Source organism: Microdochium trichocladiopsis (assembly GCF_020744255.1).
Source record: "Microdochium trichocladiopsis strain MPI-CAGE-CH-0230 chromosome Unknown B0I36scaffold_19, whole genome shotgun sequence".
Lineage (NCBI taxonomy): Eukaryota > Fungi > Ascomycota > Sordariomycetes > Xylariales > Microdochiaceae > Microdochium > Microdochium trichocladiopsis.
Window position 1 is genome coordinate 17,841 of NW_025763562.1, and position 24,969 is coordinate 42,809.

The 24,969-nt window shown below is 54.2% G+C and overlaps 9 protein-coding genes across 9 annotated transcripts; 6 read left to right on the forward strand and 3 right to left on the reverse strand.

The window, feature by feature from the left end:
• Nucleotides 1–200: 200 nt before the first annotated feature.
• On the forward strand, nt 201–1,706 carry B0I36DRAFT_378613 (uncharacterized protein; the record flags this gene model as incomplete). The annotated part of the gene is made up of 2 exons (XM_046160708.1): nt 201–229; nt 413–1,706. 2 exons carry the CDS (start codon nt 201–203, stop codon nt 1,704–1,706), a joined length of 1,323 nt encoding a protein of 440 aa, XP_046003856.1.
• A 532-nt stretch (nt 1,707–2,238) lies between these two features.
• B0I36DRAFT_437036 (uncharacterized protein) lies at nt 2,239–4,161 on the reverse strand. The gene is made up of 2 exons (XM_046162874.1): nt 3,876–4,161; nt 2,239–3,601 (listed from the first exon to the last, which is right to left on the reverse strand). Exons 1-2 carry the CDS (start codon nt 4,003–4,005, stop codon nt 2,457–2,459), a joined length of 1,275 nt encoding a protein of 424 aa, XP_046003857.1. The 5' UTR covers nt 4,006–4,161; the 3' UTR covers nt 2,239–2,456.
• Nucleotides 4,162–4,503: 342 nt separating this feature from the next.
• Nucleotides 4,504–6,109, forward strand: B0I36DRAFT_342535 (uncharacterized protein; the record flags this gene model as incomplete). The annotated part of the gene is made up of 4 exons (XM_046156091.1): nt 4,504–4,597; nt 4,629–5,274; nt 5,356–5,777; nt 6,018–6,109. Coding segments are annotated over 4 exons (1,226 nt in total), but the record flags the coding sequence as incomplete, so codon positions are not given.
• A 1,642-nt stretch (nt 6,110–7,751) lies between these two features.
• On the forward strand, nt 7,752–9,563 carry B0I36DRAFT_426156 (uncharacterized protein; the record flags this gene model as incomplete). Its single annotated transcript, XM_046162378.1, has 2 exons — nt 7,752–7,781; nt 7,836–9,563. Exon 2 carries the CDS (start codon nt 7,845–7,847, stop codon nt 9,561–9,563), a length of 1,719 nt encoding a protein of 572 aa, XP_046003859.1. The 5' UTR covers nt 7,752–7,781; nt 7,836–7,844.
• Nucleotides 9,564–12,944: 3,381 nt separating this feature from the next.
• On the forward strand, nt 12,945–14,374 carry B0I36DRAFT_356704 (uncharacterized protein; the record flags this gene model as incomplete). The annotated part of the gene is made up of 2 exons (XM_046157666.1): nt 12,945–13,782; nt 13,992–14,374. The coding sequence occupies 2 exons, from the start codon at nt 12,945–12,947 to the stop codon at nt 14,372–14,374; spliced, it is 1,221 nt and encodes a 406-aa protein (XP_046003860.1).
• A 544-nt stretch (nt 14,375–14,918) lies between these two features.
• B0I36DRAFT_356705 (uncharacterized protein) lies at nt 14,919–15,590 on the reverse strand (the record flags this gene model as incomplete). The annotated part of the gene is made up of 1 exon (XM_046157667.1): nt 14,919–15,590. The coding sequence occupies one exon, from the start codon at nt 15,588–15,590 to the stop codon at nt 14,919–14,921; it is 672 nt and encodes a 223-aa protein (XP_046003861.1).
• Nucleotides 15,591–18,797: 3,207 nt separating this feature from the next.
• On the forward strand, nt 18,798–19,459 carry B0I36DRAFT_342541 (uncharacterized protein). The gene is given in 3 exon segments (XM_046156092.1): nt 18,798–19,183; nt 19,193–19,234; nt 19,295–19,459. Coding segments are annotated over 3 exon segments (186 nt in total). The 5' UTR covers nt 18,798–19,087; the 3' UTR covers nt 19,343–19,459.
• Nucleotides 19,460–19,509: 50 nt separating this feature from the next.
• On the reverse strand, nt 19,510–20,997 carry B0I36DRAFT_258007 (uncharacterized protein; the record flags this gene model as incomplete). The annotated part of the gene is made up of 2 exons (XM_046151054.1): nt 19,510–19,848; nt 19,921–20,997. 2 exons carry the CDS (start codon nt 20,995–20,997, stop codon nt 19,510–19,512), a joined length of 1,416 nt encoding a protein of 471 aa, XP_046003863.1.
• A 2,092-nt stretch (nt 20,998–23,089) lies between these two features.
• B0I36DRAFT_342544 (uncharacterized protein) lies at nt 23,090–23,887 on the forward strand. The gene has a single exon (XM_046156093.1). It carries the CDS (start codon nt 23,094–23,096, stop codon nt 23,553–23,555), a length of 462 nt encoding a protein of 153 aa, XP_046003864.1. The 5' UTR covers nt 23,090–23,093; the 3' UTR covers nt 23,556–23,887.
• Nucleotides 23,888–24,969: the final 1,082 nt, after the last annotated feature.

Below are 24,969 nucleotides of genomic sequence, written 5' to 3' on the forward strand. Positions count from 1 at the left end.
AAGACGTTGTCTCCCAGGCTCCATAGGATCCTTGAAGGGGTTTCAAGCCACAACACAGAGCCACGCACATAAGAGTCTGAGACACGGGTGGGGTGGCGAGTTTAGAGTCTGATAGGCGGGGTGGCCCAAGGGAGGCTCAGAATAGGTATCACATGCGGCCTCGGAAGGCGTGTTCCTCATAAGCTGTTGTGTATATCACCATGTCTGATCCAGTTCCGTTCGTCAATAGGTACTGGTACACCTTGATCAATTCAACTACTCGAAGAAACTCAATCATAATTACCGCCAGAATCCCAGTCCAGGACTTCGGTGCTCTAGCGGCCAAGATCAGCGATCTCTTCTCAATTATTAAGAAAATGCTCATACAGTTTCTTGGTGGCGTGGCAATCACAATCATCAACTCCGTCTCCAGTGGGCGCTACTGGCTCGTTAGCCTTGTCAACAGCATCTCGGTCTGGGCCGCGGTGGCCGTCTTGTCATGGGCAGGCGATTTCACCATCACCGCCGCCGTCCTGGCCTTAATACAGCGCATCTTCATTGCCCTCGTGAGCAACCTCGGCGGTGGCGTCCTCATTGTCCGGGGCATCTTCACCAACGAGACCAGCCCGGAGGTCATCAACTATATTCTGAATCATCTCGGCGACTTGCTCTGCTTCCTCTATGATCTCATCCGCCCCTCAGCCGTCATCACTACCGGCAATGCCGGCACCCCCCCTGAAAACGAGTACTGGGAGCTTGATCTGACGATAGAAGCCAACCAGCGGGCAGTTGGCGCCCAGATACAGCGCGTGCTGCTTTCGATCAGCGAGATCATCAGGCTGGGCAACCGCTGGCCGGCCCCGACTACAATCGCTGACGTGACCATGAACACCGAGCTCGAGAGTGATTTGGTTAATGAGGCCCCACGCCCGACCTACGTCGCCAGATTTAACGGCAAAGCACCGTCGGAACTCAGCGGAGAAAAATGGATATACATCAACGGCATCGGCAACGAGCGGGTATGGTTCGAGAGCGGGTGTCGCAAGATCAGCAACGCGTTCCGCCGGGATGTCACGGGCGTGTATAATCGCAGCGACGGAATTCTGTGGGACATAATCGAGTGCTTTGGCGAGCATTCGGCCATATTCGACGCCAACGACATGCAGATAGACAATAGGTTTATCCAGGTCACGGGATCGAGCCAGGCTGCGCAAGAGGCGCTCAGGGCGGAACTCGACAGGACCCTGTGGCCCCAAGACGGATCCCCAGAACCCGAGAAGGTCGTCCTCATATGCCACTCGCAAGGCTGCCTGCTCACCCGTCTTACCTTGCAGGCTATGGTGCAGGCGTACGACGGCGAAGCCAGGAAGAGAACGGACATGAAGGAGAAGCTATACGTGTTTTCGTTTGCGAACCCCAGCATCGATTGGCTCGTTGTGGACGGCCAAGATGTCCAGTCCCTGGGCCAGTTTGCGGCCCTGACGGAGCATTTCGCCCACGAGGCCGACTTTGTCGCGACACTTGGCGTCATCTTGCACATGAATGGTGACGAGTCGGGCTTCTTCTTTCAAGACCCTCAAAATCAATTGAGGACATCTACCGTGTTTACAAGCTTCAATGGTGCCGGGCACCTGTTTGGCGCGCACTACTCGCTTGATCCGAATGACTATCACAACGGCGAGGCGTCAGCACTCTTCAGGGCCCTCGGGGGCCACCCACTTGCCTAATCAAGTTAGCAGTAACGCGAATTGGATGTCGGAACAAGTCTTGGCGGGGATGCAATCGATGATAAGGCGTTATTACAACCAACTTCCTGATGAAATAAGTCCTGAAGAAGCAAGAGTAATCTGCAGAATTGACCAAGACGAAGCGTCTAGACAAACGCGCTTTTCCTAGCAGCGCGGCCGGTGCTGTAGGAGTTTAATACGAATGTATCACGTAAGAAGTAAGATAGTAACATTCTGCCATTTTCTGCAGAACCTTGTGGGATAGCAGAGGCTCGTGGTTGCTGTATATCTTGCATATCGAATCGTACAAAATCTGCTTCATGCCGCCCCTACATAACGAGTGCCACGGCATAAAACGGTGCTACCGGCCTGATACCTACAACTTCGAGCCAACCTCCCCTGACCACCCCCGCAGCACGACGACTTCTCGGCAAAGGCCTGCATGGACGACTTGTCTATAGCGAGCGTCGACGGCGGCACCCACAGCGCAGGGTTCTTCTCAAAGAAATGACTAGCGGACGGAATAAATTGTGTGTGTGTGTGTGTGTGTGTGTGTGTGTGTGTGTGTGGCTAAACTGCCTTCTCGGGCCTGCAAGTCCCTCTGACCTCTCAAGCCCTGAACCCCCCCCCTCTAAAGGTAGCCCTTTATAACCCTCGGGACGACGATTCTGTACATACGGCTCATGCGTGTGTTAAAGACCCACCACAAAACAAAGCGAACGCAGGCACCTTAGCTGACGTTCTATTCTCTCAAGCCCGCATCTGGAAAGGCTGCGGTGCCGTCGGCACCAGCGTCGCGACACTCACATGCGGCCACGTCAAGACGTTATTCTTCGGCCCAAAGTTCAAATTCACCGTCTGTGAGTACTGGATCTGGATGCCCGGGACCTTTATCGTCTTCGTCTCCTTGACGCCCCCAGGCGGCGCCGTGATGGCGAATTCGGGCGTGGGCGCGGTCGACTCGTTCCCGTCCTTGTTCTTGGGCATAGTCGGCTTCAGCAGCACGGTGGCGCCACCTCGCATCGGGGGGACGGTGACGTCGTACATGACCGTCTCGATCCACCAATTGTTGGTCATGGATTCGGCGTGGGCGTTGGGGCGGTCCTTGGGGCCTGGGGCTTGCGCGGTGATTCTGCCGTCGACTTGTTCCTGCTTGCCGGCGAGGAACGAGATGTTGGCTATCCCGCCGCCGTTCAGCGGCGCGGTGGGATGGCCCGTGGCGACTTCGAAGACGATGGTCTCCCGGATGTCCTGGTTCTCGATTGCTTTGGCGAGGACGAGGTTGGGGTTCTCGATGATGTCCGTCGTGATGGTATTTGCGGCGATGAACTTGCTGAGATTCTTTGGGCTCCTGAGCTCGTTGGGTCTATCTGCGGTCATCGAGTGAAAGACATCGCGAACCCTGCTCTTGGGGTTCCCGATTTTGAATGGTGTGGTGTCAAGCACACCAAATACGGGGCCCATTTTGACTCCTCCGAGAGGGGTATCGGCGCTCAAGTTGGGCTTTGGGATCAGCCCCTGTGCGTTGATTGTTGTGCCGTGGGGGATGGACGCCATGCGGACTACGCTACCCCGTTCCAGGGCTTCCCCTTCGTGGAAGGTTTTGGCCGCAGGAACGGTGAGCCATACGCCAGGTTCGAGATGTATGCCGTCGGCTTCATTGATATCCTTGACCTTGTCGCCTTTTCCACTGTCGACGTTTGTGACGTTCTGAACGGTCTGAAGATATGGCAAGCCGCCGAGGAAGATGTCCTCCTGTTCGCCGAATCCGCGATTGGGTATCTTGCCAAGCGTCGGTCCAAAGGTCCATTGCTCCGTCGTGAGATTCAGAATCAGCTTGTTGTCATTCGGCCCGTCGCCTGTCACTTTAAGTTGGTCGTCCCTCCCGAAAGGGACTGGGACAAATATCATGTTAAACCCGTTGCCAGCATAAGCACCCTGGAACTGTGCAAGCGGGAATGGAAGGAGAGGCTGCCGTAGATCTTCGAAGCCTAGCTGCTGGTCCAACTGCCTCGGTCCGGCAGTCGTGGTGGTTGGACTTCTGGCGGCGCTTGTGCAGCTGCTGGTGCTCGTGCTGATGGCGGAGCGCCTGCGGGCGTTGAAAGGAGGGCTTGAAAGAAGCAACCATAGGCGCCTGGTCCGTTGGATGCTGCTCATCCTCGTCCTTACGGGGCTGCGGGCCGCGGTTCAATTCTACCACAGGGCCCCATTGGAATCCTCTGAGGCCGAGAAGTGGGGCAGGCTTTGTGATATTCAGAGGAGCGATCACGCGTCCGTCGGGAGTGATTTCGGTAGCCATAATACAAAGCTTGCAAGGTGCTCAATTATCAACGATGTAAATTGGATGCAAAGTGGTGATTTGGCATCCCGAAGAAGACGGAATGGTCGCAAATCTTATACAAGGTAGTACGGCAGTCAGGTCTCTGAAGCACCCGACTCCGCCAGGACAAGATCGAGATATGCAAAAGACACACGGCTACAGTCTAGAGCAAAATCGCCTTCCGCTTTTCATTCACTGCTTAATTGTTTGGGGACCCGTTTTTGGGCTCTTGGCGCTTACACCGTGCCTGTCCCCACGGTCACTGTTCGACATGGTCCAATACAGTGGAAGTCCGCTTCCTACGTAGCAAACTCAACAAAAGGACCCCCACTCCCAACATATGCTAGTTACGACGGGGTCAATCGATCCTCTAAATGCCGAGGCAACCGTCATTGCTTGCCATCTTTAGGTTTCTGGCGGCCTTTACACAGTCAGTCCCGTTTCTCAACGCGTCGTCATTTTGCATTTTGACCGTTTACATGTCAAATTATCACCCATCTGCGCGTTTCCAGGTGGATGCCCCGGCCCTAACGTTCATTGCGCCGGAAGATGGGGCCACCATCGGGCTCTTGTCGATTCAACGAAAAGGCACGCATCTGCAGCTCATTGACTTGGCCGTCGGCTGATAAACAGGCTCTTAAATATTACTCCCTCCGCGCTACTCGAGATGCTCCTCGACGGCATTGTCAGCCATTCGCCATGGCATTAAAATCTCTCTGGGACTACGTTTTCATCCGGACAAGCATCTTCCTCCTGCACCTGGTCGCGCCCCTGAGCATTTTCTATTCGCTGGCCAGATGGCTCGTCTATCCCCTGTTTCACGTCCCCCGAATGCTAGAGATCTGGCTCGCACTCGAGGCTGTCTTCTACCTTGTCGTCTACCTTCCGCTCAGCCTCCACCTCCAGAGAGCCACGACATATCCCACGGCCGTCTGCCGTAGCGATCGCCGCAAATTGTTCCGGCGCTGCCACGACAACATTCCAGATCCGGAACGCTACCTGACGAAATGGTTCCGGAATGCGCCGGCGGCTGAGATCAAGAGGGAGAACGTCAAGGACTTCTTCCGATGGGCCTTCTTAAATACGGGAGACCCTGACTGGGAATACGACGAGGAGCTGGAGGAGTATGCCGGCGAGATGGAGAAGATGCTGGGGAGGAAGTTCGAGCCCGGGCGCGGTAACGCAAAGTGTCTGAGATTGACCCTCGACAAGGTCGAGATGTTACACCGGAGCTTGACATGGTATCTGGTAATTAAGTGACGACTAGGAAATGCGCTTGGAATTGCCCCTCTGCGACCAAACCAGCTACTAATTTACCCTATCCTATAGTGCGTGTTTATTGTCGACACACTGGCCTCCGGCTATCTGCACTACCACTCCTTCGACTTCCACCACACGTCGTTTCTTACCGTCTTCCCCTTACGCCCCCTCACACTCTTCGGCACCCATTCCTCCCCTGCACAGAGTCTGACTTACTGGCACCGGCTACACACCTCCAAGACAAGACTCCCGGTCCTGTTTATCCACGGTATCGGTGTTGGGCTCTACCAATACATAGACTTCCTGGCCGAATTAAATGCCAACGACGGTGACGATTCGTCCGACGGACAGGTGGGGATCATCGCTTTGGAGATCATGCCTGTGAGCTCCCGCATAACCGGAGAGGCAATGTCGCAAGAAAAGATGGGCGATGAGGTGCATTGCATATTGAAGGCGCATGGGTGGAAAAAGTTCGTGCTGGTGTCACATTCGTGAGTATCCCCCCCGCGCTCCCTGTTCATGGTGATTGGCAACCACTGAGGTTATCCACCAAGCTATGGAAGCGTTGTGGCTGCGCATCTCCTTCATACGCCGAAGATCGCGCCAAAGATCGGACCGATGTTATTCATTGACCCGGTGGTCTTTCTACTGCATCTCCCCGATGTCGCGTACAATTTTGTGACGTCTTCCCCGTCTCCCTACTCATCATCTCAGCTAACCTCTTAACGCAGATCTGCCGGAAGCCAACCAGTGCCAATGAATACCTGCTCTGGTACTTCGGCTCCAAGGATATAGGCGTCGCTCATACCCTCTTTCGACGCTTCTTCTGGGCCGACAATATCTTGTGGAAGGAAGATATGCAGGGCCATCGCGTGACTGTGGCCCTTGGCGGCAACGACCTGATCGTTAACACAAAGGTCGTCAGGGCGTATATGACAGGCGGAGATGACTGGATTCTGTCGAGTGAGGGCTGGGGGGATGAAGGCTGGGAAGATGGAGAGTGGAAGGGCGATGGCTTGGATGTGTTGTGGTTTCCGGACTTTCATCATGGACAGGTGTTTGATAGTAAGAGGACGAGACGGCGGTTGGTGGATACTGTTAGGAGCTTCTGCATGGAAGCGTAACTTGCTGTATATGGTCTTGCGAAGTGTGTGCTTTAATAGACAGCCGAAACGAAACGATGCCGACCCACCAGTGTTCGAGAAGCGATGCGTATTAGCTTTCGCTACCAGATCGGCAAAGCATTCCTCGCTGATCCATGCATCTCCCATGTCAGGATAGATCACACTTAAATTATAGGTTCTCAATTCAAGCTTGCAAGGCGCTGAGATTGCAGACTTGCTCAAGACGCAGAACTTTCCCGGGAGGGAAAGGGAAGTTGGTTTGCTATCCCTTCGCCCAAAGGTGTCGCACGGGCCCACAACGGACTACTTGAGGACCAAGTCGTAGCGCATGAATGATTCTGGTGATAGAAGGAATGCGCGAAGTCTAGTTCAGAAGAGAGAATAGGGGAATAGATCCTCGGGAAGGGCAGTACCCTAGTCATACGCCCGAAACGGCCTCTCGAGGGCCGGCCCGCATCTTGGTGCGGTCCCGACCGCGGGACCGCCACCAAGCGGTTAGGCTTCTCATTTTCTTAGGTAAGCAAGGCGGTGAGGCCACATGCACTGTACTGGACTGTGCGGAACATTTGAGCGTGGGAACAGGCACGGCGTAAGCGCCAAAAGGCCCTGAAAACGGGTCCCCAGACAATTAATCAGTAAATGAAAAGCGGAAGCCGATTTCGCTAGGGACTGTACAGGGTGATGTGTGGCCTCGTCTGTCGAAACGATGAAATGGTGATCTCAGTGGCTTGAATCACATACTCGAGTAGGGTTGGCCCTTTCGGCTCAGCCGCCGGGCGTTAATAAACTGTATGTTAGTGTGTGTAGATCCACTAAACACATGTCTTAACTGTCATCTGCATGTGAAAAAAGACAATTGCTTCGTCACATCACGTCACTATCAAACCATCACCAAAACCATCAAACACGTGTCTTAACGTCATCTGCATGTGAAAAAAGACAATCATCTGCATGTGAAAAAAGACAATCGCTTCGGGGGGTAATGGCAATATTCTACAGATACACTTCTTCACCGAGAGCGATTGAGTACGAATCTTCAAGTCCACTGGTAACAATAGTGCTCCCCTCTAGACTGCATTCCGACTCCAATATTCTCTCAGCTGCCGCACGGCTTTATCCCCAATCCACACCCTGCATGTTGTCGGAGCTGAAAACTCACGCCATAAATAATGGTCTGATAGAATGTGCAAAAACAACATATTGCTTGGCTAGCAAATTCCGCTATTAGCAGCTGAACTTAATACTGCATTCCAGATGAGCTGCCTTATGTGCTCAAGGGCTCCAGGTTATATAAAGCCCTCTGTTGATCCTGTAGTTCGTGTTCCTAATCACTCCAAAAAAGTATAAAACTGGATGTCGCTCGCGTCTTAGGTATGTCCAAGCCTACCCATTAGAGAGTTAAGCCAATTAAGTATTTGACTTTAGAAAGCAATCATGATCCGAATTCAAGAATTTGAGGGGATGCAATACTCCCGCGATGGCACTCCAGCTGAGATACAGGACTACACCTACTTCAACCAGCAGTATGCGACCTCGACTCACGAGGAGGATCACAACATGCATCCAAATCTCATCGTTCAACCTAGACGAGATGAAGACGTCGTTAAGGCTGTGATCTGGGCTAGAGATAACAAAATTGCTATCGCTATCAAGAGCGGCGGTCACCAGTACAGCGGCGCGTCGTCTACCGGTGGCAGCAACATTCAGATCGATCTTAGCAACACGTACAAGGACCTGATGGTTATAAATCCCCGCGGCCCCATTGACCAAGATAGAGCACTGGTGTACGTCGGCGTCAGCAATCAACTCAAGGACTTCAACGCATATCTCAAGCACAACCAATTGTTCGTCCCGCACGGAGATTGTGCTTACGTATGTATAGGTGGACATGGCCAAACTGGTGGTTATGGCCAACTCGGCCGTGGCTTTGGCCTTTTAGGCGATCACATCAGAATCATTCGCATGGTCTGCCATGACGGTGTGATTCGAGACATCTCTAAAGAGAACGATGCCGAGCTTTTCTACGCCATACTCGGAGGCAGTCCAGGTAATTTTGGCGTCATCTCACACTATACCGTCGAGGTGTTTCAGGCCAAGAGCTACATGGGGACTTTCACCGGCCCGAACGGATTCAAGGGGCCGCATGGCATCAAAGGACTCTGGATCTACTCCCCCAAAATCCTCAAAAACCTTCTTACCGCCGTCGCAGAAATGGCCGACAACGAAAATGTCCCGCAAGGCTTTGACCTCACTGTTAACGTCCTCAGCACCGAGTTTCCAATCGCGATGCTATTCCCCACACTGAATAATGGTGGTCTTTGGGAACACATCCAAAACAAGATCAAGAACACGCTTGCAGATGAATTCCTCGAGTGGCTCAATGGTCGCTTCCCTGCCGTCATCGTGGTCTACGCCCAATGGTGCCCGACTAGCAAAGACGACAAGTATGACGAGAGTGTTGATCAATGGTTCAACAAGTTCCGGGCCCTCAAGGGTTTCTTCGAAAATGAGACTCTCGTCATCGACGAATTCGAAGAGGACATGTCCCAGATGACTGGAAGATGGATCATCCCCAAGCGGCGAGAGTTTGATCTACCTTACGTCAAGCGCACCCACTGTACCAACTCGAAGACTCTAGAAAAAGACGGCTGGGTCGACTCTCTGATTGATCGCATCGACTTGATCTATAACCCGCACCAGTTGCTCGATAACAACCCACGGGACAAGGAGTACGAGGTCTACACCCATTGCAAGCTTGTAATGCAGGCCCAATGCTTTGGAGGCGCCAATTCGCGTTTCTATTTAAACAAGGATAACGGCACATCCTACAGCTGGAGGGACACGTCGGTCGTCCTGACACTAGACTGTTTTCATGAAGTGGGTGACAAGTATAGGGAGTATGCCGAAAAGTGGCAGGCTAAAAATGACGCTATTATGGCTGGTCCCTCTAGCCCGTTTAGTAAGCAGGACAGACGTCTGCTCTGGGGCTCTTATGGTAACTGGGACTTGGGGGAGCAGGAGGTTTGGAAATGTTATTATGAGGATGAGGACAAGTACCATAGACTGGGTAGGGCAAGGGCTAAGGCTGATCCTAGCGGTGTTTTCACTGCAAACCCTTTTGCTGTTTCGGCTATTGTACAAGGACACTTGTAATTTAGATTAACTTAATCTGTTAAGTGGTAACTATATAATACCCAGTCCACTATTCCATGGAGCACCATCAACCTACATAACTTGTAAATGCGAATTGGGACGGTAGCCAGGCGACGACCGTAACGAGCTTTCAAGAAACCAGAGTGACAGGCGACGGTGATGTCATTGACCGAGTAGGGAGTAAGTAACGAGTCGTGACCCAACTCTGCCCAATTCGCAATCACACGTCGACATAGACTCCTGCTCACCCGAGGACTCCCAGGGCCCCCGTTCTTGTCCATATCTCCAGCAGAAATAAACGCAGAAGGCAATACCTGCACGACTTCTGGATGCGCACCGGCAACAACACCTTCATCGAGACGCACTAAACCACCATGGTCAGCGTCCTCGCTTACGCCTCCACGCGTGCCCTGGACCTGGCGATGCAGCTGTACGGTGCGGCCCAGGGCAAGCTCGGCATCCCCCTTATCGGCGAGAAGTCGCAGCCCTTTGGGCCCTCGCAGACCGTCTCGATGATCCTTGCGTGGGAGCGCATGGCCGAGATCTCCGACTACATGAACGACACGCGCGCGGCCTCAGCCTACCGCACGCAGGCCCGCCTTTCGCGCGACGCGATCGACAGGCTGCTCTGGAACCACACGGCCCAGTACTACGCCGGCGCCCCGGGCTTCGACGGCATCGACATTGCCGACGCGGGCAACATCCTGCTCGGCCAGATCGGCAACCCCGAGCGCCGCACCAAGACGGTCGCCAGCGTCGAGCAGCTGCGCATTCCCTCGGGCTACCTCAACGGCACCCGCTTCAAGGACACGGTCGCCGTGGCCAACCCGTACATGCTCAGCTTCATCCTCGAGGGCTTCGCCATCGAGAACCAGACCGCCCTTGCGCAGGATTTGCTCGACCATACCTGGAGCCCTATGGTACGTCGAGGTGTCAACTACACGAGCGCCTACTGGGAATACGTGATAAGTTTACCCTAGTAGCTCTGTGGGACTCCATTTCCTTTGTCTACATTCTTTGGTCCTGTCTCTCCTCTCGATTCTCCTTCCACGAAAACTCCTCTCCTTTTTATTAGGCTACGACCACTGACATACCCATCTTGCTACAAATCCTAGATACAGACGGTAGCGCTCTAGGTCTCGGCCTCTTCGACGCCGGCAGCCACTTCTGGGGCTCGTACCCGACTGCGTTCCTCACTGACTACGTCCTCGGCGTTAAGCCGACCACGCCTGGCTATAAGACCTTCCGGCCGATGAAGGACTTCGAGTCCGAGTGGGTTTACGGCCGCGTGCCGACCCCGGCCGGTAACACCCTCGTAGCCTGGGGCTACGAGTCCGGCGGCAATAGTAGTGCCAAGTGCGCGCTCGAGCTGACGCCGCCCGCGGAGCTCGAGGGCACGATTATCGTGCCGTTTGAGGGCGACTTTTCTGTCAATAGCGGGGCCGCACAGAACGGCCAGGTCACTGTCAAGGGCGGCGAGACTGTCAAGATCTGTCAATTGTGATTGGCGTGAGAGCACGTCGCGCAAGACAGCGGACATGCGATAAAAGGAGCGAGAATCCACGGATAGGACAGGGTCCTTCTTTGGACCATAAAAGTAGTCGATTGATCTAGACCCGGGGTGTCTACATGCCACGATTTCAACAAGATCACATGGCTCAGGCTTGGCTAATTATACCACCCGAGTTATATGTATAATTATCTCATTGCTGCAGCTAAAATTAACATCTCGAAACGCTTCAGTCCGCTTGCCAGCAACATGATAAGTGAGGACACAGAATTCAAACGTATCCAGTAGGCGCTCATTCTTCTGCGTAGCCGTGCCAAGTTGAGACGACGGCGGCGTGAGGAAATGAGCCAGGATACCCCCAAATGGACGTCCATCAGCTCGAGTCTAGATCCAGCGTCCAGCTCACCGGTCTGCACTGATATTTAGTTTGTAGCATTCACCATGATCAGCATCGCCGAACCGATAACGAGATCAATACGAAGATGCAGCAACAAAGAAGGAGAAGAGAGAGGCCCCCTTGCAAGTAGGCTTTTATGTCTTCGGGGTGGCTAGCTCAACACAATATCACCTGGTTTCCATGGTACATCAGATTAACAACTGTTCCAAGCTATTATCGAGCCGTGCCATGTGAGGGTGAGAGCACACTGGCCCTTATCTTTCTGGCGGCACTTATTTTTCTGGCGGCCCCTGACTGCACGCCTTCAGCTCACCAGAGGCTGCCGAGAGACGCCCGGAGCAGCACCGCCCGATGCATTCATGGGTATCACTTCTGAAATAGTACAATGTGAAGACTCGAACTCGTCTTTTCATAAAAGATCGGCACATGATATTTGGAAGGCGAGTAAACACATGAGATGCTTGTATCACTCCTTGAGCACAGCAGGGATAACCTGCTTCGCAATCTCCTCTGCAAACTTCTTCTCCCGAGCCTCCCAGCCGAGCTTGCGTAGGCGGCTTGCGCGGTTGCGCGCGTTGGTGCCCGCCACGGCGAGCGTGAAGTCGCCAAACAAGTCCGCGTACTGGGCCTCGGGGATCGTCCGGGGCTCCGCGGACTCGAGCTTTCCCTGCTTATGCAGCTCCTTGCCAATGACGGCCGCGATGTCGCGCCACGACGCCTCCTCGCCGCTCTCGCAGAAAAAATACGGGTTCCCCGCGAGGTCGGCGTCGGCAGCGGATCCGCGGTCTGCGGCGCTCTCGGCGTAGTGCAGCAACGTCATGTATCCCCGCGCGAGGTCGCTGACGTGCACGTACGGCCACTTCGCGAGCCCCTTGCCGACGTACCCCGCGTAGCCGTGCTTGAGTGCGAAGCGGACCAGCGTGGGCGCCTGGATAGACAAACGGCCGCCGCCGTGCTGGCCGATGCCGTCGATGATGGGCGGCATCATGATGACGAGCCGGTTGCCCTGCGCGCCGAGTTCCTTACGGGTGCGCAGGATAGCGAGGTCGATCTCACGATGCGGCGCCGAGTCCGGTAGGGCGTCGAGGTCGGCGGGCGTTGCGTCGTCTACGATCTTGTCGACGGCGTAGTCGCCCGCACTCTCGTCAAAGAGAAGGCTAGCGCCGCTGGTGTGGATGTAGATTGGCCGCGAGGACGGCCTCGGCGGAGCGTCGGCGGGTATAGTGCGCCTTTGAAGGAACCCGATGCCGTCAAGCGCCTACTCCATGACCGAGTCCGTGGACTTGCGAGGGATAGGTATGGTTGGCCAGCGCATGATGCGTTCCTGGAGTACCTGTTTCCTCCCGAATTGGATAAGAACGGCGCGGGCCATCCCGATCCCTATCTGGACACGGCCTGGCTTACATTACTACTCTGCCTGACACCTCATGTTAAGACGTTACACTTATGTGTATATCCGCTGAAGGAGCCCGACATGCTTGCGCGACTGTTTCAGTTCTGCAGAGACCGCCACTTCATTGAACGCGAAGGGGAATCAGGCGGAGATGTGATGTCGAGAACGCCAGCGCCGCTGTCAGAGCTGCGGTCTCTGCACTTGCACGGAAAGGGCCCTGACTACCGCAGTGTCCGGTTTCACTCAAAGAACATCCGCCCGCTACTGCTCTCTACCGAGCTTCAGACATTGAAGCTTATCGGAATAGACTGGGGTGGCACGAGCGTAGACACACGCTCAGAGGCCGAGGAGGAAAATCGAAGGGACGACAGGGACGACGATGGGCATAACGACTTTCAGCTTAACCATGTAGTTCCTGGTAGGCCACCCAGAAAGCTATATACCTTCCCAGGTTCTCATCCAAAGATGAAGAGTCTCAGTCTCTGCGATAACCAGTCTCCTCACCCTTATGGCGTGCGGAATATGCTGTTGGCTTATCCTAATCTCCACACTCTCGTCCTGAAGCCAAGTGTGCGCTTGGAGCGCGGATCATTTGATTTCAGCGCGTACGGCACTGTACTCCACGACCACGCCAGGCGCCTGCGGCGTTTCGAGTTCGAGCCGGATAACGTCTCCGATGCCGATTTCGAAGGGTACGACAAAGGCGCGATCGGGTCTTTGAGGGACAAGTGGACTCGTCTAGAGCAGCTGCGTATGTCCCTTGCTGCACTGCTCGGCCCGGATCTAACCGAGCGGCTGGACCTGTGTGATTACTTGCCGATCAGCCTGCGCTGGTTCTGGACCACTGTGCCGGACTTCAAAAGCTACGCGCAGGTGTATTCCAACGCGCTGGCAAGCATGCTTGACGACGGATCGGAAGGTAATAGCTGTCGTAGGCTACCACGGTTGGAATGGGTCCTGGTCATGCTGCCTAAAGGAGATGATAAGTTTGGCTTTGAGCCCAGAGAATTCAGCGTGTTGCGACTCGGCGAACGCCATGTTCTGTACAGGAGAAAGTCCGCCTGTGTCGTACATACGCCGCCGGGGTGGGAGGATGCCTATGTCGAGAAAGTCGTGACGCTGCCTTAGAGGCCACATTTCGGAAACACAAGGGCATAGCCATTTTCTGCTACCTCACTTATGAGTACAAGGTCGACTATCCAAAGGGGAAATGGACTCAGCAGGAGTGGGAATGCGACGACCTGGGCACTGAGGATGATGCTAGCGACTTCGCTTCGGAGGCTAGGTCGTTCGAAGACCGCAGCAATACGACCACGCCGCTCTTACAAAAAAACGATCCGTTCCTGGATCTGCGAGGACGATCGAGTCCTTCATGTTCGTCTGACAGCGAACTCGGAGATCAACATGGAGACTGTTACCCCGATCCTCAGCACGTCAAGAAGGAACAAGACGACTTAGGCAATGAGGACGATGCCACCGACTTCGTCCAGTTGGGGGAAGGCAGGTGCTGACCGCTCAACGCCTCGCCTCCTTCCATCAAATAGTTCAAGCAGTGGTTGGCGCACTTGACAGCGCCTCGGTCCCAGGCGACTTCATGGGCTGGCCGGAGTGCGGCCCTTCTTTTTCTCAGTCATTCTGCTACACTTTCAGACGTTCCTCAACCCTTCCGCCTCTCTAATTAGGACACAATATAAAGCTTGCTCATATGTTAGCGTGACAGCCCCCGCACGGTCTTGCTCAAACTCTCGCAACTATGAAGTGATGGCCATGCTACCCTGCTTTGCTCATGATCCCATACATGTTCATGACGGAAACAACGGTTTATGTTCTGGCCAGAGTCTCTCGGATCCGAGTCCGTCCGGAGCAGGGTCGGTGATGCGGAGCCATGACGCTATGGGGTTTACGCTTTCGGCGGGCTCATGGGAGCTAATTGGCATACACAAAGACTGGCCATGTCCACACCCAACAACGATGAGAACTATCATGAGAGACAATAATGAATGGAGTCAGCTTTACATACTAGCCCTTAGAAACTGCCTTAACACCCGTCTAAATTCAGTCAGGCAAAGTTAGTGAACCCCAAAGGTCATATGCCCGACGCTGGAATGCGATATTCAACTCCCTTGCAAAGCCCTCTGCCTTAATACACTGATCATAAGCCTCATTCACGCCTGACTGAGGGCCACAGATGCTGGCGCAAAGTCTTAATAAGGATTTTGTGTGCTGTAGTTGCTGTACGAATGTGTGTATGGTCATCATGTGCTTCTTCGTCGCTACTTCTGTCTCAATGAAACAACTTCTCAGCGTGGTAGACGTTTGGGCCAACCACTCTCGTGGATCATCCTCAAAGGGCGTCGAGCCTGGGTCGATTAGCCGTTGCAGGATGCGTGTTTGAATATCTCGGTCAGCAGAGGTTGTCACTGAACGATAAGCTCTGTAGTTGATAGCGTGACAGAAGCTTTCGTGGCCTTTGGTCTCCTGTTGGATGGTAGAGTTGGCGAACGCTTGCAAAGTACTGATTTCATCATCCGTCGACATCTCGTGGCGGGACGATGGTCCTTCTTGGGTGGAGGTGACCATAGGCGACGTCGGGCTGTCATCCGAGGTCGCCCGGAAGTCGAAACCATGGAAGAACGCTTGTGAAGCCCGAGTGAGACTATCCGGCGGCGCCTGAACTTGTGATAGCTCCTGCTGGGTGGGAGTATTGCTCGATATTTGGCGAGCCATTCTTGCCGGTCTTGGATCGGAGCAAGTGTATGCTCCGCTTAACTCAACCAACTACAAGATTATGAAGGGTTAGTCCCGTTCTCGCAACTCAACAGTGGAGATCATACCTCGGGATGATCTTTTTCCTCATGTTTTCTCAGCAACTCGAATGTCTTGCAACGTTTCCCACAGCTGTAGTTGCAAAGATGAGCGGACCCTGGGCGGTGATCCTGTGTCTTATGCCAATTGAGCGATGAACGTGTTTTGCAACTCCGAGCGCAACTAGGCCAAACGCACGAGTGACGAAGCTGTTGCTTCAAGTGAGCCTGGTGATGTCGATCTTGTTCTTCTTTGTCCCTGATAAAGTTGTTGATGAAGCATCGAAAAGCGCATCGGAGCCCTGAAGGCTTGGGGGGGACAGAACGGTTTCGGGCCGCGGCGTGCCGGCTCTGCTTCTTCCGCATTGCAGGTTGTGGCTTCCTTGTTCTTTTCCGGGTGCTGCGTGGGACAGCACACTGTTAACCCTATTGTCGAGTGTTAGCCATCTTTCCGTGTAGTAGAGAACCCGTTATGTGGCAATCCCATTCTCACCATGTTCTTTCGGGAGTGACAGCAATTGCAAGCCAACAGCCTTGTCTTTGCAAAAATTTCGAGGAGGGATAAGCAAGCTAGAACCATCGTTGCCTCATCCCCGATCATTTATATCCGGCTCAACAAGCTGAGTAGCACATGATACAAGGGCTGTAAGTAGTAATCTGCCCTTAAGAACCAACACCTGGGCGCACGCGCCTATTGCGCTTACCCTACCGTGAGCTGAGAGATATATGGTTGTGTCCATGCTTGTGCCAGGAGAAGCGCCGGTGGCGTAGTGGAATCGGTTGCAATTTCAGTGCCCTGGCGCGGTGCGGCAGGCATGGCGGGTAAATCCGCTCACAACGTTCATCCATGTCCACATAAGACAACGACATATTGAGAAAGTCGAGCGACAAGCCCCCGGCCATTTGCGCGGAGCCGATCTTCTCGGCGATTTCCAAGCGCCATGCTGGGGCCCTTTGGTTTCCAGGGTACCTTCTTCCCACGGGCTTGCTCCCCTGCAGCTGAACATGGCATGCCGCGGCTAGGCTGCTTCGCGCTTTACGTGCTGATACAGTTTACGGACTGCCCCGGCCCGGTTCGACCATCTGATAGTACTGTACAATGAGGGAGCCCTCGACCCTCAGGCGTATGACATCTGTGGACTCCAATGCCAAGCTGAGCGGCCATGATGGAGTGGGGAGCCTCGTCTTCACCCGGGCAACCAAGTTCGGCCTAGCTTGAACGGACAACTGCTACATGCACTGTGCGGCTTGCGAGATATTGCGGAAGCGGCGACCGGCAAGGGCTGGCACGGCATGGCGCGGGAGCAGCTCCGCTTCGCGAGTCTGTTCAGATGTACACGTCGAGGAGTGTCTTGCTATTAAAGGACAGCTTCCGGCTTCTCATGCACAGCAGTATGGGTCAAGGCCAGTCAACTTCATCGCCTGCACTATGGATCTTCTTCGTCTGGCTTCCTCACTTACAGTGTTAGTGATGGTCACTGCAGTAACGGCTCACAGATGCTGGGCCTCCTATCAACAACACAAGGGGTGGACACAGGAGCTGGGGGGAAATCACACGCAACGGATATTTTCCGATCTGCTCTGGGATCTATGCGGGTTCTGTGGTAGTACTCTGCTGCTTCGATTTCTCCTCGGTGTTATCGCATCATCATATGCAGTAGTGCCACAGGACAACAACGCGTCATCTGATCGCAGGCTCCTATCAACTTATCTCGCATCCATCGGATCGATGCTCAGCCTCGTACGTAGAGCTACATCCTCGACAAAGCCGGGTTTCGCTAACCCAAACGGACAAGGCTCCGTGGCAGGACAACCTCTTCAGGGAGAGAACTCTACCATTCATCGCGAAATTTGGACGATCATCTGAGCTATGGTCGTACAGAGCAATCATTTACGGGCCCGGCTTCATTATCGCGCTCCTCCAAGTGTCTACAGACGAGCAAGTGCCGTTGCTAGCTTGTGGTGTTATGGTCTCACGGACTCTGGCAGTATTGTACTTACTTTACTGCACCTTGCTCCATTTTCTCAAACCGACACGCGACGGGCACCAACTCCCGACACGCGACGGGCACCAACTCATCACGGTCCGAGGCGTGTTCATACTCGCCACAATACCAAATATCATCGTAGCCATACTCATTATCTATGGCGTAGTAAACACAGAGGTAAGAATCCCATTTCCGCCTTACACGGTTGCGGTGGATCTGACAAGCTAGTCTCTGCCAATCGCCAATTCTTCGCCAGAGCCACTGGTCAGTGTCTGGTTGCTCTGGGTCCATGTACGGAAGCAGCGTGAAACTGGCGACACAGAGCAGGCTGGCGCAACACGACACCTAAGTAGCGCTGCAGGCCTCATCCCATCCACCACCTGACAACCTTTTTCCAACTGGCTTCCTGGACCACGTCCGCCATTCCATGTAATTACTCGGTCTTCTCAGTGGATGCTAATGGGGTTGCTGTGCTCCTCCGCCGTTTTGCTCGAGTGAGTCCCACTGGCTGTGGAAGACCCGTCCGCGGGTTTCGGGATACCGAAGCTCTCTTCGCCGGGAGCCATGATGCTAGCTACCCTTTCTTAGTAACTATTACCACCATTGTTGTTGGGGGTCCTACCACTTCTCTCTGCAGCCTTGATACTCTTGGGAATGTGTAATTTATCCGTTTCGCTCTGAATTGTTTCTCAACAAGCATGACCGACCACCAGACTCGCTGTAACTCTCTTATACTTCCGCGACTCGTTCACAGCCTGATCATAATTGCTATGCATTTTTTACCTCTCCCTTCTGCAGCAGCATGCACCTTTGCGTGGTGGGTTGCTTGATGGGCCGCGTGGGTAGTTGTCTCCCAGGGTTGACACCCCGTTGCGCAGTGTGCATTCATTGAGTGTTGGAGCCATGCAAAGAATGTACTCAGCGCCACGACATGCGTGTCCCATCCTTGAGTCCCGGGATGGCGTCGCCGTCGTCTGTCTGCTGTGGTCCAATGCAGTGTTCCTCTTAGCACCGGTCTGCTTGCTGCAGAGTACATGCGGCTGGCATGACCCGGTCACTACCATGAAGTTGATTTTGGTACAGTTGCTACCACGACCCCACGTCAGCATCTCAGGGCACCCAGACCGTGACCACCTCCCGCGACCCCTCCTCCCTCCTCACCGCCAACAACACCTACACCGACTGGACCGTTAACACCCGCGCCACCAAGCACATCCTCGGGCGCCCTTACCAGGTCATCATTTTCGACGGGCCTTTCAATCCGGATCGTGAGTGTTGCTTTCTTCCTTCTATTCCTTCACCACGGTCTCCCCCCTTGCTCAAGCACACCGTGGACCCTCCTCCCCTTTCTTATTGTATCGCACCTCCGGACACATTTTTATTTCCCCAAAATGGGAATTACCCAGTTCACTAAAATCCACCACAGGACTTCATGCAAGGCGAAATCCCCTCCCTCGAACCAGAGCACATAGTCCCCCACCTAAAAGACCACCTGCACTGGCGTGTGCTGGTGGAAGGGGGTGTGGATGTGCCGTAGGAGGAGGTGCCGGGGTTGGTGGTGTGCGTTTCGTCGGCGGAGGTGAGTTTTGACGAGAATGGGATTCGGAGCTATTCGACGGAGCATACGGTGTATCCGGAGAGTACGGATGGGAGGCCGGCGGGGTTGAATGTTGGGGAGGAGGCTTAGGGGGTGGGGAGTTGAGCTATGGTGTTGAATGAAGAGGCTGACATTTGGCTTACACTTGAGATAGAACCTAGCTATAGTGCTGCACTGCAGACTGTTGAAATGACATGGGAAATACCGACTTGAATCTGTTCCACTTAATGTCTTTGCCACCTTTGAAGGCTTGAACCTCACTCAGTTATCTTAAACGGCTGCGGATCCGTCGGCACCAGCGTCGCCACGCTAACATGCGGCCACGTCAATATTGCGCCCGGCCCAAAATTCAGATTCACGGTCTGCGAATACTGGATCTGGATGCCCGGCACCTTGATTGTCTTCCTCTCCGTGACACCACCCGGTGGCGCCGTGATCGCAAACTTCGGCGTAGGCGCCCTCGCTCCGGGAGGAAACGACGCCAACAGGACCTGCGTCTCACCTTCTTCCATCTTGTCGACAACGACGTCATACTCGATCCGCTCGATGTAGAACGTGGAGGTCATGAACTCGGTGTGAGCGTTCGGGTCGTCACCCTCGCCGGGCGAAGGGATCATGACACCCTTGACTTGGCGCGTAGTGTTTGCGGATATGACCGGGGGTTGTACGAACGGAGTTTGCGGGCCGGCGAGGAAGGCGATGTTGGCAGTCCCGCCGGCGTTGAGTTCAGAGTTTGAGTTGCCTGTGTTGACCTTGAAGGTGATTGTTTCCTTGATGTCGAGGTTGCTGGTGTCGATGGCATTTTGGAGAACGAGATTGGGGTTCTGGATGATCTCCGTGGTGATTCTGCCAGTGCCTTGGGCGTTGAACTTCTCGAGATTCGCCGGAACCCGTCGCGTAAGGTTCTCTTTCTCGGCGTTCATCTCCACTTTAAAGAACTTTTGTTTGTCCTCAGGCCTCCCGATAATGAATGGCGTGGTGTCAAGCTTGTCGAACTGGGGAAATTTGGGCTCTCCACCGATCACGGTTGAGGTGTTCCTCTCGGGAACGAATCCTTGCGCGTTGATTGTCGTACCGTGAGGAATGGAGGCCATGCGGCAAATGGTGTCGCGGCCCCCCTGGAAGTCGGCCGCCGGAACGTGAAGCCATATGCCGGGCTCGAAGTGAATGCCGGAACCCTTGCTGGACCTTAGCTTATCGCCCTTTCCAGTCTCCACATTGGTCGTATCCTGGACGGTTTGGAGATAGGCAAGCCCGCCGAGGAAGATGTCCTCCTGGTTACGGAACCCACGGTTCGGGATCTTGCCAAGGGTCGGGCCAAAGGTCAGTTGCTCGGTGGTGAGACTGAGGAGCAGCCTATTGTCGTTGGGTCCGTCTCCACAAGAGTTGCCGAGTGTCTGGAAGGTGCTCGGGACCCAAATCAAGTTGAACCCATTGCCGGCGTAGGAACCCTTGAACTGCTCAAGCGGGAAAGGGAGAATCTTCTCAGGCTCCGATCCCGGTCCGCCTGGGACATGGAGCTGTTCGTCCACCTGAGCTTCGTCCGATGCCGGCGGCTGGTCTTCCGTCAAGGGTACCTCCTCGCCATCGCGAGACAAGCGCCTGGAAAGCTTGGATGTTGGGGCCTTCTTGGGCCCGCCGCCGACCGGGCACCATTGGAATCCGGCAAGATCGAGGGCAGGGGCCGGGTGTGTGATGTTCAATGGAGCAATGATATGCCCGTCGAGGGTGATCTCGCTGGCCATGATGTATGCAAGGGTTGGAGATGCGCGTCACGGAAGTGGCTGAGTGCAGGAAAGATGTGCGAAACGATCTGGTGAGAAGTGTTTGGTTGAATTACTGAGGTCCGCGAGTCGGCGAGCAAGGGCGCGGGAGCAACAGAGCTTTATAGACTAGATGAGACCAACTGTCAGCCTGTCTTGGATCTGAACCACCGTGTCCGGACGGATGGATGCTCGTTCGCGGCCGCCATCTTTGAGTGCGTGTCTTGATCGTACCGGTCGAAGCTCGTTCTGTGACTCGCACAAGCGCCGGGCGCAGACTTGTTGCGTTGCTTCTTTGGATGAAGGGGGGATCGCGTCCGTGTGGCTGCTTACCATGTTGGTGCTGTGGGATGCAGTGTTGGTTGGATGCTAAAGATGACTCGGAGAGGACCCTGTAGGAGATGATGGTGTTTGAAGTTCTCTGTGCTACACACCAGGCGAGGAAGGAGCGTGGTTGGTAGAAGTAGAAGAGCTCAGCCTCCAACTCCCATTACCCCTCCAGCTGCATGCACAGCATCGGAATGCAATTGCTTGGCACAGGTCCCTTTTCTTACAGCAAGCCGCTAGCCGGTACATATGATTAGCGGATCTTGATAGCCTTCTCTAAACTTTCGAGACCTTCCCATGATCCTCACCTCATACCACCCATTCTATAAGCACCTCTACGAACGATCCTCTTATTCACATGCTAACGCTTATTTATCATGCCATGTTCTGCAATCCTACTTCACACTAGGTTAAGTACATGTACCTGGGTTGACCGCTATTTACGAAAGCTTACAGGAATATATGCGTGAGGAAAGCTACGCCCATACTACCAAGACGGCTTATACGAAAGGTGTGATACCAGGCAGCATAGAGTTTAACCCAAGGGCTGAAGCGGGGTTGCCAGGAGTTGGCACGACATGAGGCAGCACCTGGTCAGCATCCATTCAATCATGAGCCATCCCATTGGCTGCGTTTCTTAAACATGAGGATATGTCTCAGAGTCACATGGGATGTGTTGAATCCACATGCTTTCATATGCGCTGTGTTCAAGATGAGTTGTACATGTACCTTGTGTACTTGAGTCACAAGCTTTGATAAGGGAGTGCCTCATGAAGCTACCAGGTACTCGCGGGGATACTCCGCCCCGAGTAAGCGTCAATGACAGGCCCAGGGCAGAGTCTGAACCAATGACAGGGACAGATCACTGTACGGCATTGCGTCAGTATGAAGCACTCGCGCGGGTCGCATCAGCCTGACGTGAGGACGAATCTTAATTCCACTTTCAGAGCATCAGCCCCCTGATTCAGGCAGCCGTAGCATTAACTTTGCATAGCATGCATCATATTCGTACACACTAATGTTCTTCGAAACTCAATGTTTCATGATTCTTTGAAGACCAGTGCGTTTCCATCCAATACTCTCGATAAGCCTACAGTATTAGGGACCCTAAGGCGTGCCTTGTCGGTTCGATAACCTTCTGGTTATTCTATCGGTGGCAAGTCGACGGCGAGGCTTTCCCACGCTTCGCCTCCAACGCTGACTGGTATCACATCAAGATAATCCGCCAATCCCTCCCGGAAGTCACGAAATCCCTCTCGCCACAGACAGCCAATAGCTGGACGAGGAAGATCTACGATAGGTGTGGAATCAAGGCGTCAAAAGCCTCTCACGCACCCCGGGTTGCTGGCGCCCAGAATGCTGATTTGGCTGGTGTCAGAAGCAAGTGTGAGTGAAGCGCCATACCAATTCCGGTGGCCGCCACCTTGGCCACAGCTAATTTGTTATGATAGATTCGTAGGGCTGGCCGCTGGAATCATAGCGACGCCATGACCGGCTACTATCTCACCACCCTGCCACGAGAATTTATGAGGGCAACTGCGGACTTCGATCCCGATTGGGCTGGTTCCTACCAGATACCAAGGTCAACAATCAGGCCGCCGGAAGCGCTGAGAGGTCTGGTGTGGCCAGAATTGGAGTATTGGCAGCGGAAATATAACCGGAATGAGGTCCAACAAGATAAGGCCGCTGGCGCCTTCTTGGAGTTACTTCAGTGGCCGCGTGACGTCCTCCTTCAGCATGCGGCTTTCCTGATGGCCAGCTACCCAGACCATCCTATCTTCAAGAGTAACGTCTTCCACACCGAGGAGTTCCTGAATTTCGCTGCCAGCGTCAGGGAAATCCACGAGACTGCTTCCAACGATCCCTATTATGAGATAGTCGAGCAAGCCATCCCAGCGGTAGCTGAAAAGCTTCGGCTGGTGGCCACCCAACAGGCCGATATCTTGAGGTCCAACCAGCGCCTCGAGCGGAAGGTGACAAGCCTCGAACGCGAGGTCCACAGCCTACGCCAGTTATCGTGGAGGGTCACGATGGATATCAGGCCCGATGGCCAAGAGCTGGTTCAGGTTCACCAATTGGCCCACCAAGGCAGCCCCCACGCCGCCTCTCCGGCGCCGGCGGTGGCGCCAGCGGTGGTGCCGGAGGTATTGAATCGAGCTCCCTTGACGCCACCGGTAGCTGTGGCAGCAGCTCGGGGCGAGAGGGCACCTTAATACAGGCTGCCACGTGATATCAAGACGATCCTGGGCTGGACGAAGCTATGGAAGGAAGGGCTGCCGGGAATGCCCTCAGTTGACGCCCTCGAGGCGAAATGGGGTGCAGAATGGCGACCTCGGAGCGAATCGCCATGGTTCTGCAAGACCCTAAGGCTTATTAAAGAGGTCCGGCGAAGGGCTGGCGAGAGTGGGCAACACGAATACGAAGTGGCACAGCAAATGGATACAGAACGAGGCGAGGCTTCGGTGGCCAAGGTTGTCGAGGCTCTGAATAGCTCCAAAAAGTGAGGATTAGGGGGCTCACTGCCGCTGGGCCCGCTGGGACCTGCAGTGGCTGTAGTGGGTGTAGGGCATACGGTTAGGGTGGCTGCCACGCCCACTGGTGGCATCCCGATAGCTAGCTATTAGCATTGCGGCTTCGCCAACAATCTGTTCGTCAGTGATATTGCCCCCCCCTTTTTTTTTTTTTTTTTTTTTTTTTTTCAGAAAGTTGTGTTTTTAACACCTATTTCCTATATTAAACTGACCTTTCTGGAAAGCTTTAAGTCCCTGGAAAAAAAATTCGTAGTTATCGTGGTTAAACAGCCTTTTTTAGAGTCCTTCAGGGCCTGGTAGCGCGCCCAGGGGGTCAGATACAGTGGCACCCCACTGACCAACAGGCCCGAAATCCGTTATTTTCGGATAGCGCCACAACCACCTCGTAAACTTACACGTTAAAACATGGAAAATAAAGCGCTCGATGAGGCGATTAAAATGATGCTATTCGCAAGCTCCGCGGCCGAGCGGCCGCGAAGCTATCGCGGAGCGTCGGCCCGGGCTGCGAGCGGATGGTGATATTCAGAGGGGGCAGCAAAAATGGCCGTGCTGCGCGGCAGCGTCCCGCCCAGAGGGACCTTCGATATCCACCCGATATGATATCGATTGACGATAAAATCGATATCCTTATCGATGACCACCCTGCCAAGAAGTACGCCGAGGCGATCGTCAGGGAGGGGTTGCGATGGGAGCCGTACGCAGCATGTTACGATTGCGGCGTGCCGCAGTCGATTTGCAGCAGGTTCGAGCCGAACGAGAAGGGAGGGTTCAGGTTGAGAGAAGGAGGGCGTTGCCAGGATGAGCACGTGTTGTTCGACACGGTGGTGTCAATATGGGGAGCGAACAAGCAGGAGGGGGACGAACATTTCCGAAAACGGTTGCGAGAGAGGGGGATAGAGTGGGAGGATAACGAGATGGGGCCCGTATCAAGGTGGATGGGGCGAATGATTCGTTGGGGCGGGATCAAGAAAGCTTGGGGGATTTGTCGGACCCATGGCGTGACCACTGGGCTATTGCAGCAAAATCTGAGAATGTCCGCACAACTTCCGTGTGCGAACACCTAACACAGTAAATATAGTGTCAGCCCAAGACAGGA

Coding starts and splice junctions, on each gene's coding strand:
- B0I36DRAFT_437036 (XM_046162874.1), bottom strand. CDS start 4,005: ATGGCTACCGAAATCACTCCCGACGGACGCGTGATCGCTCCTCTGAAT. Junction 3,602..3,875: donor GAACCGCGGCCCGCAGCCCC/GTAAGGACGAGG, acceptor TATTTGTCCCAG/TCCCTTTCGGGAGGGACGAC.
- B0I36DRAFT_342544 (XM_046156093.1), top strand. CDS start 23,094: ATGGCCAGCTACCCAGACCATCCTATCTTCAAGAGTAACGTCTTCCAC.